General features: G+C 37.3%; 1 protein-coding gene across 4 annotated transcripts in view; it reads right to left on the bottom strand.

The window, feature by feature from the left end:
* The window catches only part of pdlim5a (PDZ and LIM domain 5a), a 65836-nt gene that overhangs the window by 14208 nt on the left and 35649 nt on the right, over nt 1–15979 (bottom strand). Inside the window, exons 4-9 of one of the 4 annotated variants that reach the window (XM_042000271.1) lie at nt 15776–15815; nt 12636–12661; nt 11199–11219; nt 11051–11074; nt 10033–10205; nt 9808–9844 (exon numbers count right to left, since the gene is read on the bottom strand). In XM_042000271.1, the coding sequence (XP_041856205.1) occupies nt 9808–9844; nt 10033–10205; nt 11051–11074; nt 11199–11219; nt 12636–12661; nt 15776–15815 (321 nt within the window). Of the gene's footprint in view, nt 1–9807; nt 9845–10032; nt 10206–11050; nt 11075–11198; nt 11220–12635; nt 12662–14751; nt 15162–15775; nt 15816–15979 lie in introns of all 4 variants that reach the window. The other 3 variants (XM_042000273.1, XM_042000270.1, XM_042000274.1) reach the window with 3 other exon arrangements.

The raw sequence follows: 15979 nt of genomic DNA, 5'->3' as shown, positions 1-15979 counted from the left end.
GTCTTGCGATTGTTTGGGTCACGCAGGTTAACAATTCACAAGTAACAATGACTTCAACAACCAACAGAGGGGTCAGGTAAGTCCGGCAGACAGGCCTCTCCACTCAGAGAGTGAGAAAGGTACCTCAGTAAGTATCATAAAACTTTTGGTAAAAATCAATCACTTTTGTCCCTAAACCCTAAAACTTTCTCCTTTCTTGTAAAATAATGTCAATACAATAACATCTCAAAAGTATCAAGTGTATGTTTGTGTGTGTGTTTATCTGTATGTTCACTAGTGCCAGTGGAGTAGCTTGGGTGGGCCAACGATCTCTTCCCCAGGCAAATTACAGCTATAATGCATAGTTGTTATCGATGCCAACAGTTGGATCACTGCAACCTCCCCCCTGTGCCGGGCTATTAGGGGACTCGTGGCAGACATGTGTTATGGCAACTGCAGTCATAGTTACCTTGAGTTGTGCCTGTATGTTTTGTGCAAGTGAGATAGAAAGAACGAAAGGGAAGAAATGGGAGATAGTCCAGGAGACTGTGATAATAAAAAAGGAAACATGCAAAGACAAGCAGAGAGACGAAGGTCAACAAGGTTTTCTGTTTTAAAAACTCATCCAGAATCTTCTATGATATCTTTACTGCGTAGCTTTGGAAAATAATGGTTGTAGACTATTTGGAAAACTACAGAAGAAACTTTATATTTACCTAAAAACATAGACAGCATTGACAGGAGAGGGAAACAGAGTACAGCCCTCATCTGTGGTAGACTGATGCCAAGACACCCTTTGACATGAGAGGCAAAAATATCACAAAAAAGGAATGAAGTTGAGATGTAATACATAGTTTAGTAGCAACATGCAGATGTTACTGACATATAGGATTTACTCTCTGGAAATGTGGATTTTAACTATTAAATGATTTACAGCAGCACTCTGGTAAACAATGGACATGCAAGCTACAGTCCAGTGAAATGACAAGGATTGTGATAAATGCATTGAGAGGACTGTTGAGTTAGCATTGATTCCAGTTAATTTGTCTATCGTCTGTGCAGTCCTAATCTAAGTACTGCTCATAGGAAAGAGGCTGTCAGGCTGCAGAATATCTCTCTTCATTCTCATTATGAGCTTATCATTTTGTAAATCATGTGCCTGGCAGCAGGAACCAGTGGTCATGCTTCACAATAACTTCTTCTATCCGCAGTCAGAAACAAAACCAAGACAGTAAATTTTCATTTTTAGTTTAGTTTTTTTTTTTTTTTTTAGACTATTAAATTTTTACAACTTCGGACTTTCATCACTTGATTTTTTTGTACATCAATATGCTCCATGTAAGACAAATGGGTGACTAATTACCCTTATTGTTATCATGTGGGCCCAGCTTTACAAGTCTCAGTTTGAACCTGAATTTGACTGTTTGGGAATCCTTTGACACCTCCTCTCCTACTGTCCTCTGTGTATTCTTAAAGAGGTGATTAACAGTGTTACATGTTAGAACCTAATGTGGATTTTAATTTTCTGCAGCTAAAACAATAAAAAAAATATATATATATTTTTGAAGAATGTTTCACGAGAACGGTATGACTGCATGATAGCATGCTAGCAAAATGCTGCTACTGAAACATCTGCAGAGCCCTACACATTTACCTTGGTGCTAACCACTACTGAAACTAACCACAAAGATTGAAAAGTGCATAAATTAAGCCAGTAAATCAGATGGCTGTCTTTTTATCAATCAGAAATGGGCAGCTGCAGCTATTAGCTTGTCAAGCAGAGTAGCCCTGATAGGAACAGGAAAAACCTCACCCTCATCATGCTATTAGTCTATCACACTCTGGGAGATTACAGACTGTAGAGTCATTTATATGAATTATCCTGGCCGACATGTTAACAATTCATTCACATTAGCGATGGTAACTGGCTAATGACGGGTGACAAATAGAACAGGAAATAAGATGCTCCTGAGTCTGTCATTCATTAGAGCTCATTACACTGTAGCTCATTAATATTCTCTACCAATCAGGCAAATTACATGATAACTTGATTGTATTCTGCTTGACTGTGATTTATTCAGTAGAAATCTCTGTTGTGTTTCTAATACATTTGTAGTTGTTGATCATCTGGCCACACATACAAACTGTGTAATTTCTTTTGATCATTAAAGAGGGACGGAAGTAAAGAAATATAAATGCTTTTTTTTCCCTTCGCTTATGTTGCTTTGTAACCTATTGCTTTTTAAACTAAGCAGAACCTTAAAATTCCTATATAATATACTTTAAGACTACCACATCAGTTGCACTAATTTGCATTTTTGATGCTTTTTTTATTTTTCATATGCAAATTCTATTTTAAATTCCATAAACTGGACTTCTTGTTTGTTTGGTAATGAGTGATAATAGGTGAAAACAGAGTATATTTTAGTCGCCCTCAAGTGTTTACATATATAAAGTAACCCCTTGTGTACTGTAGCTTCAAAAAGAACTTGTATTCTGCATCTCACACAGTAAATGTGTTGGTTTCATTTGAGCATTGACCAAATGGTCCATTAACATAGCTGACTGCTGTCCAACAGCTCTCCCTACCACACAACAGATGGTCTATAATTTTACACTGTGATATTCTTTGGATGAAATTCAGTTCTCACACAGTGTAAACATACATGCATGTGCATTCACACTCATCTTAGAAAGAAACCATCCATCCATCCATGCGAACACCCACTCAACCTCACACATGACACTTTTCATACTTCACGGTTGTACTGTTTACAGTTGTGTCCACTAACCAAAGACCTATCTCTACGAGATGCTGCCAAGTTGTTTAACAGTGACCACAGAATGTCATAGTTGCCTTGAACTGTCGCCACAGAGACATATGCACCATGTCTTTTGGTGCTGGCATGCTGTGAGTAAATATGGCTTTTTCACTGCCATGAACGACACGCTCAATGGCTTCCAGTCCTTCTTTATGCTGTCCATTAAAAATAAAAAGACATTTAGTATTTTTTTTTAATATTTGGTAGTAAAATGACTTTATAATGTGAATAAATAACTTGACTCTCCACTTTAGCACAGTAAATACTGTCAGGTATGATTCAGTAAATTTGTGGGAGCTTTCAAGCAAAGGCTGCAGGCGTCATGTGAGTTTAGTAGAATTTGCATGTTATATTTAAGTTAGATGACTGCACCGCTTTTGGGGGCATAGATCTGGACAAAACTGCATTTGTAAGATGTCCCACAAGAATTTGAATAAATATTTAAACAACTGTGATGTTTTCAGTTTCAACTAGCATAAAAAACAACCAAAACCCAGATCAGTTAAAACAAGTAAAAGTTAAAACTAGTTCTGTCCAGGTCTGCTCTGTGTACCTTTTGCTCTTTTTCAGCTGTTGCAGCTCACTGATGCTGCAATACTTTTTCTTTTTCTTCGTCTTTATGCATTGCAGTGGAGTTTGAATGACAGGGGAGATGAGCAGGGCATCCAAAATGGACTGGTATGCTGACTTCGGAGAGGGTTGTGGATTGCTTTGATAAGTTAACCAGGACACATTGAGGTGGGAAAAAGAAATGGATGAAAGGGAAATTATTGGAGCTGAATCAACCTTGTATGGACCTCTACAAAAAAATATGTTTTTTTTCTCCACTATTGACCCCCACAATACATGGGACTGCCTTTATAGTAATTCTGGAGCTGATACTATTAGATGTTCAACTTATCAATCTTATCAAGTGTTTTTATTTCTACATTGTGTAAAGTTTTCTTTTTAATTTACAAAAAAATGTAAATCTGACAATAAGGTTAAATTTATTAATGCTACAAATAAATAATATTACTGTTTTAGCTAACTGTGATGAATGATTAATAATGTTCAGCTTTGGGGAATCCAGTGGAGATAAGACAACAAAATTAAGAAATTATAGAAATGGACAGGAAGTTTCAGTTAATACTATATAGGAAAAAGTTGTTGACAAGAAGTACAATGAAGCTGCCAAACAAACGGTATACTGACATATAATTTACCTTGCAAGTACTGGACTACTACACACAGAATGTGTGTGTTTTGCAGGCTGTCTGGGGGAACTTGGGGTGAGGGGAAGGATACATGGGGCAGCTCTGGGCAGGAAGTCCAGAGGATTTGATAAAAGTGCTTTGCTGTAAGTTCACCAGAGTGAATGTTATTGTTGTCATAATAATCACTGAAAAGAAAGTGGCATTAAAAATTTATTGTGACAGCATGGGCTTACATTCCTATCAATGCAGTTGAAATATAAACAATAGATGATAAAAAAAAAAAGATTTCTGAAGGTCATTATAACTTGTACCTGACTGGTTTAGCAGAGAAGAGATGATGAGATAGACGAGTACCTTCATGTGGTGAGCTTGGAGAGCAGATGGAGGAAAGACATAGCTTGCTTGAATCATTTGAAAACTTTACTTGTGTGTGGATTATGCTTAAAAATATTGCAGCACCTGTGTTGAGGTGAAGGACCAAAGGGAATTTGCACTGTCTTTTGACCCTCAGTGACAGGGTTATAAAATTCATGACTGTCACCATTATGTCCAGTGACACAAATTACGGACAGAGTATTTTCTAAATTGCTGCTTCCCTCTTGTGGCACCAAGGATGAACTGCTACACAAGAAAGAGAGCGAGAGAGAGAGAGGGGGGGGGGTGTAGAAATGACCTGTATGATGATAGCTTAACTATTTTAGATCTTCTAGCAAGCTTTAATAAAGCTCTAGTTTATTTCACCTTGAAGAGGTGATCAGATTAATGGTGGTTGGTGAAGCAGCTGGCCCACCAAGAATCGGATCAGAAGAAGCCTCAGGTAGTTGGTTGTGAGGTTGTAAAAAATTACTACCACATGAGGAGTATCCTCCCTCTGTTTGGACAGGTGAAACACTTAAAACAGACAAAGAGGCTGCTGGAACCTGGGAAGAGATAGTGTTTGGGCCAAGCAAGAAGTGTTGTGTGTTTGCTGGTTTTACGTGTACATTAGGAAAGATGTCAGTTTGTTTTGGAGCATCTGAGGAGCTGTAGTGACTGGTGGGAGATGATAGCATTTGGTTTAGAGCTGTGCAGCTGTATGCTAAAGGTACCAGCACTTGCGTTAATGGACAGTTCATGGCAGGTGTTGGGGGCATTTGACAAAACATGCCAACAGAATTCACCGGGATGGCAAACAGATGCTGGTGTGTTGTAGACCACAGACAGTTCACTTGATCTTGGTTGTTTAAAAGGGTGTCAGGACTGGAGATGAGGACATGGTTTTGGACTGTTGCATTCTTCTTTGGCTGGCATAGCTCATCTGAGGGCTCTGTCACCTGGGGCTGAGGTTGATCAATATGAGAAAATGTGGCATTTGCAAAAATTTTGTCATTGATTATTTTATAGAGAAAATGACCAACTTTAAGAGAAGGTTGGTGTACTGGAGATCTGTTACTGGCAGAAAACAGAAGACACTGTTATATGGTTATTAGTAATGAGTTTTTTTTTTTAGTTGTGCTCTGATGTAATGAACAAAATTGAACTTAGTGTTTATTTTAGTGGAGTCAATTGTGAAAAAGACAATAATCACTCAAGTGCTATATCACACTCAAATAAGAAAAAGGACAACTTAATTTTACTAATATATCCTTTTACACAAAAAAATGTTAGTTTTGTTACATGAAGAAAAGCCTTTATGAGATCATTTTCACCCATGTGAAGGAACAAAACACAATGACGTGTGAAAAGTTTAGGTGATAATTTATACCTGACCTCCCCACTGTTTGTCTCATAGTGAGTGAGATAACTTGAAGAAGGAAGAGTAGAGAAAATAGAAGTATAGGAGAAAAAAAAGACATAAACAGAGGGAAAAAAGGGAACAAGAAGCATCATCAGTTTATTTTCTACATTACAGAATTTTTAAAACAGAAAATAAATTTCAGCTGCAAGGTCTAAGCTGTTCAAAAATGGCTGTTAGAAACTTAAAGGGAGTGTCTTTGATCAAATCCAGAACTGATGACAGGAAGTAAACATTCAGATAAAATATTTGGAAATACTCTGGATAAATGTTTTTCATAGCAAGGGCATATGAATAGCATTTATGCAATCACATCATCAATTATCAATTCTAAACAGCCGACTCACTAAAAAGAGACGTCTTTTCTTCAATTTTAGCAAAGTAATGTCTCAAAATAGCAGGTTGGAATATATGATATTGGTTTAAATATATTGTACAAACATGCACCACAATTCAAAATCTCTACAGAAATTTTCACACAGCCCGTCTATGTCAAGATACAAAATATTTTGAATACGCATTTAAATAAAGAGCAGAAGTAAACAAAGGTACTCAAGCCATTATTCCTTTAAAAAGTGCCTTCAGTAACATACAGTTATACAATCCAAGTGAAATAAAGCAACAGACTGCAAATTCATTGCACACACTCAGGCAGCTGTTGGCCAGATTTGCTCAGAAACAGACTTCCACCATTAAACCCCACATGTCCATGTAAACTACATGTTGCTACATCATAGTGGTAAGAAAGATATAAACAATGAACAGCAGAACTGTAAGTCCTTTGTTGGTTTTTGTTGCTCAACAGTTTGAATGGAAAATAATTTTAAGGTTTGCTTAATATATATTTAAAAATTCTGTGTCTATGTTATGTTTTATTAGAATGAATGCAAATTGAATGCTTCATAATGTGTTGATTTTACAGCTTTCAGGCCACTTCAGACTGCCTTCCTTTTCTTATAATATCATGGGAACAGGTCCTGTGTTATGTCACCAATGTGAATACAATCCCTATCCAGACGGGTGGATTGACAGCTGCATGTTTGACTGAAGATGTCCAGACCATTTGTTTTTATCTTGCATGAATTTATTTGAAACCTTTTTATTTGGAGAGGATGACACAAATATTCAAGGCTCAGCTAACAGCCATTAAATCTTCAATTAAAGTTGGTGCTTGGCATTTACTATGATACAACCTCCACAATTAAATAATTGAAGAGATTCCAGATGTGAAAAAAAATTATTACAAAAATGCACCAATCAAACTCAATTTTGTGTCTTACAAAGTGGAAGTAATCAGATAATTTATAGCTCTCCACCCTCTGAGTTGGAATCAGTGGACCAAGCACAGCAGCACAAATAAAAGGGCTAAAAAGGATCAAGCTCAGTTTTATGGAGGAAAAAGCAGCTGGGCTCCCTTTTTGGTTGTTGAAGATATTTGACCTTTAATCCAAATAGCATAGCATTTTGGACTGTGCCAATGCAGATAATGGATGGAAAAACGAAAATAATGGGTTTTATTTATGCATTTAGCATGTTTATTAGTGAAAAATCAACTTGCTATTGGCAAGTTTTTTTTTATGGGCACATCCTACATACTCAACTCTGCTGCTCATCCCACAAATGTATTTTCCTTACAAATGTAGCACCATTTCAAAGGAAAATAAACAGGCTTTTGGACAATATGATATTTATTGCCAAGAAGCCCTACAGACATACTACATCCACCAAACAAAAAATTTCTAATTTTTGTATGTTTATTTTTTTATCACTGTGTACCTTACTAATATCAAGATTTCAAACTGCAAAAAGAAATATAGATGAAACAGACTCAGACAACACTGCATACACAACAGATTTTGAACAGCAACCTTGAAATATTAAAGTTGTTGGCTAAATGATTTCTAGGAAGTCAGAACGTAATTCATCAAAATGATGCAAGGTTCGGTTAGCTTTGCATTGAAAGAGCTTGTGGAATTTTCCTTCAAATGGGCATTGTTTATTCCTGAAGATTCTACACTTTTTCCACTTATAAATAAGTAAATAAGTCACATCTGTATCCCTACTTATGTGAACATTTATGGGCTTTTGTTAGCTGTGGCACACTCACTGAAAACACGAACCCATAATGTGACAATGCATCAGTTGTTTATCAAGACATCTAGGAAATCAGAACAATGAATTGCAGCATCTAAAGGGAGGAAAAAATAATAACTGCACCATTACTATTGTTTTATGACTTGACAGTCAGCAAAACTTAGAAAGATCTTATAAAAACACATAAGATTTATGGGATTCTGAAGAACTGTTCAGTTGAATGCAAATGATTGACTGCAAGAGAGCCAAACTCAGAACTCTCACTTCATCATATAGATAAGAGACACTTATTTAAAGACACTAATGTCAACATTTAGGAGAAAACAGATGTTTTGAGGAATAAGAGATTGAAACCACTATGTTATTCTGGGGAAACAGAGTAAGTTGCCTAAAGAGCCACAAACCAGCTATTTATAATGCAGTTCCTAAAGACAGTCCTTTAACCTCGGTCTCACATTCAAATGATCCACAGGTGACTTTATCAACTCTGAAGGTGCTAATGACTCACTGCAAACCAGACATTTAGAACTGAGGAAGTCTTGTGGTTGAGAAGGGAAATGTCTTCGAGATTCAAAAAAGAAGTTCAGCTGCTTTCTAGTTAAGCTCTTCAAACTGCCGTGACCCGACAATCTACACAGATGCTTAACCATGATGCAACAGTAGAGGGCATGCCCACACATACATACATATGGACACAAAAAGCTCTCACTTCAGTATTCTTGTCTTGTCGTAACTTCCTTTACTACCATTAATGCACAAGCTTTAATCTCTTCAAGAGTCTATTGTAGACATTTAACAGACAAACAATACCCCAGCAGACAGCCAATAACACCCACTGACATAAAGGCACCCAAACACAAAGTCTACTGAACATTGAGGGTGCGAGCAGACACGCCGTGGTGCCAGTCTCTTAGCTCGTTGTACTTGGGGCCAGCGACAAACCGAGTGGTGGTCTTGTTCACTCTGCCATCCAGCACACCAGAGTAAAAAGAGAGAAGAAAAGGATAAAAAGAACACCAAAAGATACACATAAAAATTATTTAGATAAAGTAGAATAGTCACATTGCAAACTACTATGTGATGCATGAATAGCCATGCTACCACAAGAGTGAGATGGAGCTGATACAAGAGAAGCTGATGATATACAGGAGTGTAATGTAGTAAGGATGGAAAATTGCCTTGGAAGGTAATAAAAATAAAATAAAATAAAAAAAAAAACATTACAATGAACAAAACTGTAAGGAATATTTAGATGACAATTAGCTTGTCCAAATGCAAACCAGGTGTTATGATAACTAAAACTGAAACCACACATCCAATGCCCACAGGAACACCCGCATGTTAACATGAGATGTATCACCACAAACCAGCAAGAGCGACGAGCAGCCAATACACAACATCCAATGAGAGTAAGACCGGAGCACAGCCGTGACTGTCAACTATGCAATCACAGGTTACACAACATGTATCACAGCAACAGTGTCAGAGCCACACACAAACCAACAATGAGAAACACATCAACCAGCGCATACACGCTTATGCGCTACTATAGATGCGTTAAAATGAACCTTTAGCGGTTTCAGTTGACACAACTCAAATTCTCTCTGACCTTTTAGAGATATTACATTTTTCCATAATACAGTGAGCACAAGTCTGGTTTTTTAATAAATGGACCAAATGTGATCCTTACGTGGCTGAGATAGGAAGTGCTCACACAGTATCATTATGATTTCTAGGATTATAGCACCGAGATTAGGAGTAATATTTTATGTTTGCTACATAAATGTAGATTTTATGTTAAACGCATCCAGCTTAGTAAGTTAAATAAAATATCAGTATGAAGCAGTTAGAAAGAATGGTATTTTAGGAATATGCATTGTTACCCCACATAGTCATTTCAACAGCTAATGGGATGGAAACATCTTAATTGTGCTGTACTTACTTTGTCTTCTTGGCTGCGTCTGCTTCCTCATTTTGAACTGCAAGAGAAAGAGTGGAAAAAAAAAACCAAATTGTATTATGTAAAAACAATAAAGTCAATAGGCTGCTACAGTATCTGTTTTAATTAGATTAATAGCATTAGATAAACTGTAATAACCACTAATCTTATGATTAGTCTATGGTTCATATCTAAAGACTTTTGTGTGTACTTTTGTTGGTATTATACCATTCTCGGTGCCGGTGATCTGAGCCAGAATCCTGAAGGATCTGGACTGGGTGGTGCCCGTACGTGGGCGCCAGTCCTCGGTGTCCTCCATTATACGCTTTCTGCTTGCATCAGCGTGAGTGGGTACATGGTAAAAATGGATGTCAGTATCCACAACATGTTTCCTGGAAGCTCTGAGGATGAAGAATTAAGAGAAGGATAGATGGTGTCATGAAATGTGTCCTCAATTTTAAAGATGCTCTACTACAATGGTTCCCAACCTATTTTCTCTGAAGACCCCCTTCATGCAGCTACCAAAAAGCTGTGCCCCCCTGCCCACCCCTTGTTGAAACCATGCATGATTTAATGCTTTAATTAGCTGCTTTTCACCATAAACGATGTGTTCTGTCTGACTCTTTTCCTTCGATAAAACCAAACTTAAGGTAGTCATCAATATATAGCTTTACTTTTTTTGTCAAAATAATGATGAATCATCTGCACTGTGGCATTTCTCAGAAATGTTTCATTAATGAAATGGTGCAAAGTTAGTGTTTTTGGGCTCCCAAAACACTGATTTCATGTAAAAGAAACACTCAAATGATAAAAAAACTTGAGTGAATACACCTTAACCCGTCTGTGTGTGGACGTGGCCTTAATTTATACCACACTGGTTCTGAACAGTCAAAGCTTTGGGGACCCCCAATGTTCTTTGGGGGACCCCCTTGGGGGTCCAGGGACCCCAGGTTGGGAACCACTTCTCTATTACAATTTAATAGAGAGAGAGAGAGAGAGAGAGAGAAGACAAATAAGCCATTCACAGAGGGACAGTGGGATGTTTTTTCTTCTTTTTCTTGTTTTTTTTTTTATGTAGGTTAATTTCAATTAAGGGTTTTTAAATTCACAAACTACCAAGTGTATTGTTATAACACACTTTATGGAACAGTCACCTACAATTTGTGCTTATTAGACATGAACAAGGGGGAAAGGTCACACCACATTTTGTTACATGTATTTGGTGTGAAGGTCTAAACCAGTGTACCTTGGTGGCGGCTGATGGGATTTTCTTGGAAATCAATGACAGAAACAGAGTAGAAGAAATCAGCACATAGATCAAATAAAGGCAGGAAATCATACATAAGTAGCATTTATAAACATTTACAGGACCGTGTGTCTGTGATAAGACTTACTTTAAAATACTCTGAGGTCCACTAACAGAGAGTTATAAAAAGAAGAAAAAGGGAGAGAAACATGGAAAATAAGTGACTGAAAAATAAAATTAAAGGAAATGTGAGCTTTTATGAAGTGAAAAAAATAGGAAGGAAAATTAAATTTAAAAGATGGGGGGGAAAAAAAACAACAACAAGAAGAAAAAAATATTTTTGCAGCACAAACTGCCAACAACAAAGAGCCAAACAGTTAAATAATATAAAGAAAAAAATAAATGAATGCAGTGCCAGTTTAAACCACATGGTGGTGCTATTGAACTGTTTGAAACTGTAGTGAGGTAGAGTCATGGGTCATTTTGGGCAGAAAAAGAAGGTTATTTAAGTGTTTGTCTTAAATCAAATAGAGTGTCATGCATTTTTACTTTGATAACTGTGAAGCATAATTACATGTTCATATGTGCAGTTTGTGTTTTCACATGTGCAAGAACAGTAAAAAGTGAAGTCTTTCTGAGGAATGGGAGAGCCAGCATGCCTGCTTCCAACTGGCTGTCAATAAATCAGCTAGTTAGACAATACACACCCACACATACACCCACGTACACACTCACACATTTCCAATTTCTTGGGCCATGTTGTCAATAAATAAGCTATAAATACACTCCCTCTAGTCATCTAGCAAAATGAATATTCTGATTTATGGATGTCTCTCAACACATGCTTGTTATAGCAGCGATGTGGGTATGGCAGTGTTGACAGGTCAATGTGAATTTGGTCTCACAGATACAGTCATCCATGAAATATTTGACAATATAGTCTGTTAAAATGGGAGTATGTATGGATCTTCATGTACAAGTACTGTCAATATCAGTATCTAAATTTACTACTGTGGGGAAAATTTACTGCTGGCTCAGAATAATGTGACACCTACTACAGCTTGGATTGATTTTAATTAGCTGATGTGTGTATGCTGCAATCTCACACTATTGTAAACAGTTCTGGTGAATTAAATCGTGTTAATGTCATACAATGCGCTGATGTAAATTCTGAGTCATCAAGGTCAAAGTTACCCTTCGAGCTTAAAAAAGACAACTGATCTTCTTCTACATGGTTCTTGAAAATGTTACACCATTCTCAGTTTAAATGCTGGACTGGCCTCTTGCCACATAGCAGCTAGGACAGGCCTTGCGTTGGAATAAACAGGTTTAGACAATGGATGTTTGGATGGATAAATGAATGGAACTTACAGACTTTCAAGAACCAAGAACAAGACGTCTGGTTGCCTTATTCAAGCTCTTAGGAATGTTTTACAAACAGATGACTTCAGATGAAGAGAAACCTTATGTAAACTGTGAAAGGCAGTAAAACGAAGTCAGTAAATGCATGCAGAGAGAGAGAAAAGTGACAGGGTATCAAAGAAAAAAAGGGCAATCGAACACTGGACATGCTTCAGAGACTAACTTTGTGACTGGAAGAGATCCTGCAGTCTGCAAAGCAGAGAAAACAATAATTGAAAGAAAGAGAAATTGACAGAGATCACTGACATACATATTTTTACAGTAAGAGACACTAAAATATGTTGTTTCAACTCCCCTCTGAAACAAACCAAATAGGTCACAGACAGCATGCAAATAAACATACATGCTTGTTCTGAAAACAAATCTGTGTTGTGGCAAAATAATAATACATTAAATAAAATACCTGCAGTGAGGTGAGCTGCATTTGAAATGCTTACATTTCCCAGCATTATTCAAGAAGCATCACTTACTGTAACATATGATGACAAAGACTTTGCATCATTAAACATATATTTATAAACTAGGTGAGTTAAGTGATGTGTTAGGAATGACCGAAATAGCTGTTATAATCAAACACTCTAAACAAGTGCAAGGAAGATAATTAAAAGCTAAAAATAGGATTCAAGTAGATAAATCAAGCAAGTCATAAAACTACAAAGAAACATCAGGTTTCATTCAAGTAGATTTTATTAATTAAGAGGTTAGTAAATGTTATCTGAGAGAATCATCCCAAAGAGAAATGCAGCTTATGTGTCGTGTGTTAGTGTGCACGGTGTGTAATTTCTGAGAACCCACCAACCATTTAGTACACATAAAACAAACATAAATCAAATGAACTAAGAGATTATGAAATTATTTCAGCTGGGTGTTATGGATGATCAATATACAATACCAGTCACATTTTCCAAGTGTTTCCAAACTTTTGACTGGTACTGTATATCTATGCATCTGTCTATTAAACAATGACCAGGATTAACAACAAGTGAGTAAGTGGAATAAAATGACTTGATAAAAGTGTGTTAAGTGTGTGAAGAGGCATAGCTTATGTGTAAATCTATATGAATTTAAGCCTGAAACCTTTACTCACTGACTGACTTGGTACAAGAGCAAAGAGAATGCCAACCAGCTCTGGTTACTAGTGCGGGCTATATTTATACAGCTTAGTGGCTTTGTTGCACAGTTATACTTGCACAGCCTCTAGAGAGGGGAGAGCAGCAGTGGTGACAGAAAAAAGATGAGGGAGGCAAATGAAATCATGTTGACAAAGATAGGAAAAACGAGAGCAAAGGACAAAACACCAAATCTCAAGTAATGATCTCAAGAAAATTATGACCTCACAGTCAGGAATGTTCTTCAGCAAGCAAACCAGCACCCAGAGATGGGCAGCACACACAGCGTTTAACATCATGCACTGGATTTAAATAATATGGACAGAGGTAGAGACAGGCATGAATGATATGAAGGTAAAGTTTCACTTTTCATGTGCTGTTACTTCCCAATTTGGACAAAATGCTGTGCTGCAAGGTATCCAGCCTCCACACAAAAACAGATCCCCAGGATAGAGGTCTATTTCATATATTCATGATAAAATGGGGCCTGTTTACTTTGGCTTGTGTCTACAACCTGAAGTGAATATTACTATATTTCAAAGGGCTGATGTAAGGTTAAAAAAAAACATTGAGTTTGGGTTTTTATATGTATGTAACATTCATCTACTAGTTGCCTGTCCTTTATAACTTATGTTACTTTGCATGCTATTTTTTTCATTAGCAAAATACAAGATTTTGGTGAAAAAAGCACCATGAGTTATATACACTAGTTGTACACTCAAGCAATGGACAAAAGGACGAGTATTGCGATTATTTAATTACAACGCAACATGACTAAACTGATTGATCTTTAAAATTATCTATTGTATATAAACCTGTCTCAAGTCTGGTTTGAATGGTTTTACTGCTGCAGCTTGTGATAAAATGTTAGTTACATTATTGGCTGTATTCAAACCATAGACCTTGTTGGCAGCATTTTCAGTGAGGAACTGGCACTCGAACGTTCACTGTTTCTTTCTGAGCCACAGCAAAACTATACATTTGCAAGCTATTCACATTATTTGTAAGGAACTCTTTAACCGATATCAATAGGAGACAGCAGCAGTATGTTCAATGATATCAGAAAAGAGGCAAAAAAGGTCAAGATCTTTGGAGAGTCTCAAAGGGAAAAGTAGGGGAATGTAAAGGTCGCCAAGCACTGAGTAATTAGTTATCCAGGCCGCCACTCACCCATTAAACTGAAGTGGTAAGGCTCCACCCTGATTCTCCAAGAGGCCCCGCCTCTGGCCCATGGCCACCTCACACGCATTCTCAGTGGAATAGAGGTTGATTGGTGTGTTGTACACCGATGACTGAGGTGGAACGAGGACAGGGGGTGAGGAGGAGGCTGAGGATGGGTGAGAGACCAGAGGAGGAGAAAGAGGAGGACTGATGTGGCAGGAGGCAGGAGTGAATGCAGAAGATGGGGAGGGGATGACAGTGGCAAAAGGTGACTGTGAAGGAGAGTATTCACTCTCTGACCTGCAGTCCCCGTAAGGTCTGGGGGCCTTGTTGTATGGGGCAGAGGAGTGGAGGTGGGGATAGGGTGGAGGAAAGGGATGGGTGATGGCAACTGGTTTTATGATGCCTGATCTGTCGCCCTACCAGCATAAGAAAAAAGCATGCAGATACACACAAAGATAAATCAAAACAAAGCACACAGTATACTGATGTTTCCCAGGTTGCGATTTCAGGATATGTTTGTCAAATATAACTAGTTCAAATTGTAATCTCTCTCTCTCTCTCTCTCTCTCACACACACACTCACAGAGGTATAGAGACTTTCCTTTTTGGGTAGGTGGATTGTTAGATGGTTATTGGGGAAACATCAGCATTTTCAGTGTATTTTACAATTAAATATATGTAGCAAATTAATGAAGACATGCAATTTAAAACTGGTGTTGTTTCAGAAGGGTGTAACTACATAAAAGATGTCTCCAAAGCAGTAAAACAAGGCATCATTTTTTTTTCTGCAGCCATTTTCATATTAATCAGTTTATACACGATCTGTTGCTATGGTAACCTCACAACCTGTTGATAACAGCTTTTACTTTTACCTATGTCCACATAACAAGAAAATCTAAACCTAATGATGAAAATGAATAATTAATATAACTAAATAAACACTGAATTTCACATCATTAAAATTTATTTTTTGCTGGTGTGCCTTGTTTTAATTGTTCTGACTCGTTGTATGGAAATGATTTCACCGTACCTTTGGCGCTACAGGAGGGGGCTTAGAAACACTGGAGGCCCTGGAAAGAAAGAGAAAGAAGGAAGAGTGCATGAGTTATGATTTCGCAGAACACTTCTTTTTCATTTTAACATTTGCCTTTAAAAACAGTGATGGCTAGCCAGGACCATGTGGGTAAAATTACACATGCTCTTCCAAAGCATTTACCAATATTTATAGAGATCA

This window comes from Melanotaenia boesemani, chromosome 11, assembly GCF_017639745.1.
Source record: "Melanotaenia boesemani isolate fMelBoe1 chromosome 11, fMelBoe1.pri, whole genome shotgun sequence".
In the NCBI taxonomy this organism is placed as follows: domain Eukaryota; kingdom Metazoa; phylum Chordata; class Actinopteri; order Atheriniformes; family Melanotaeniidae; genus Melanotaenia; species Melanotaenia boesemani.
This window is presented reverse-complemented; position numbering and strand designations above follow the sequence as displayed.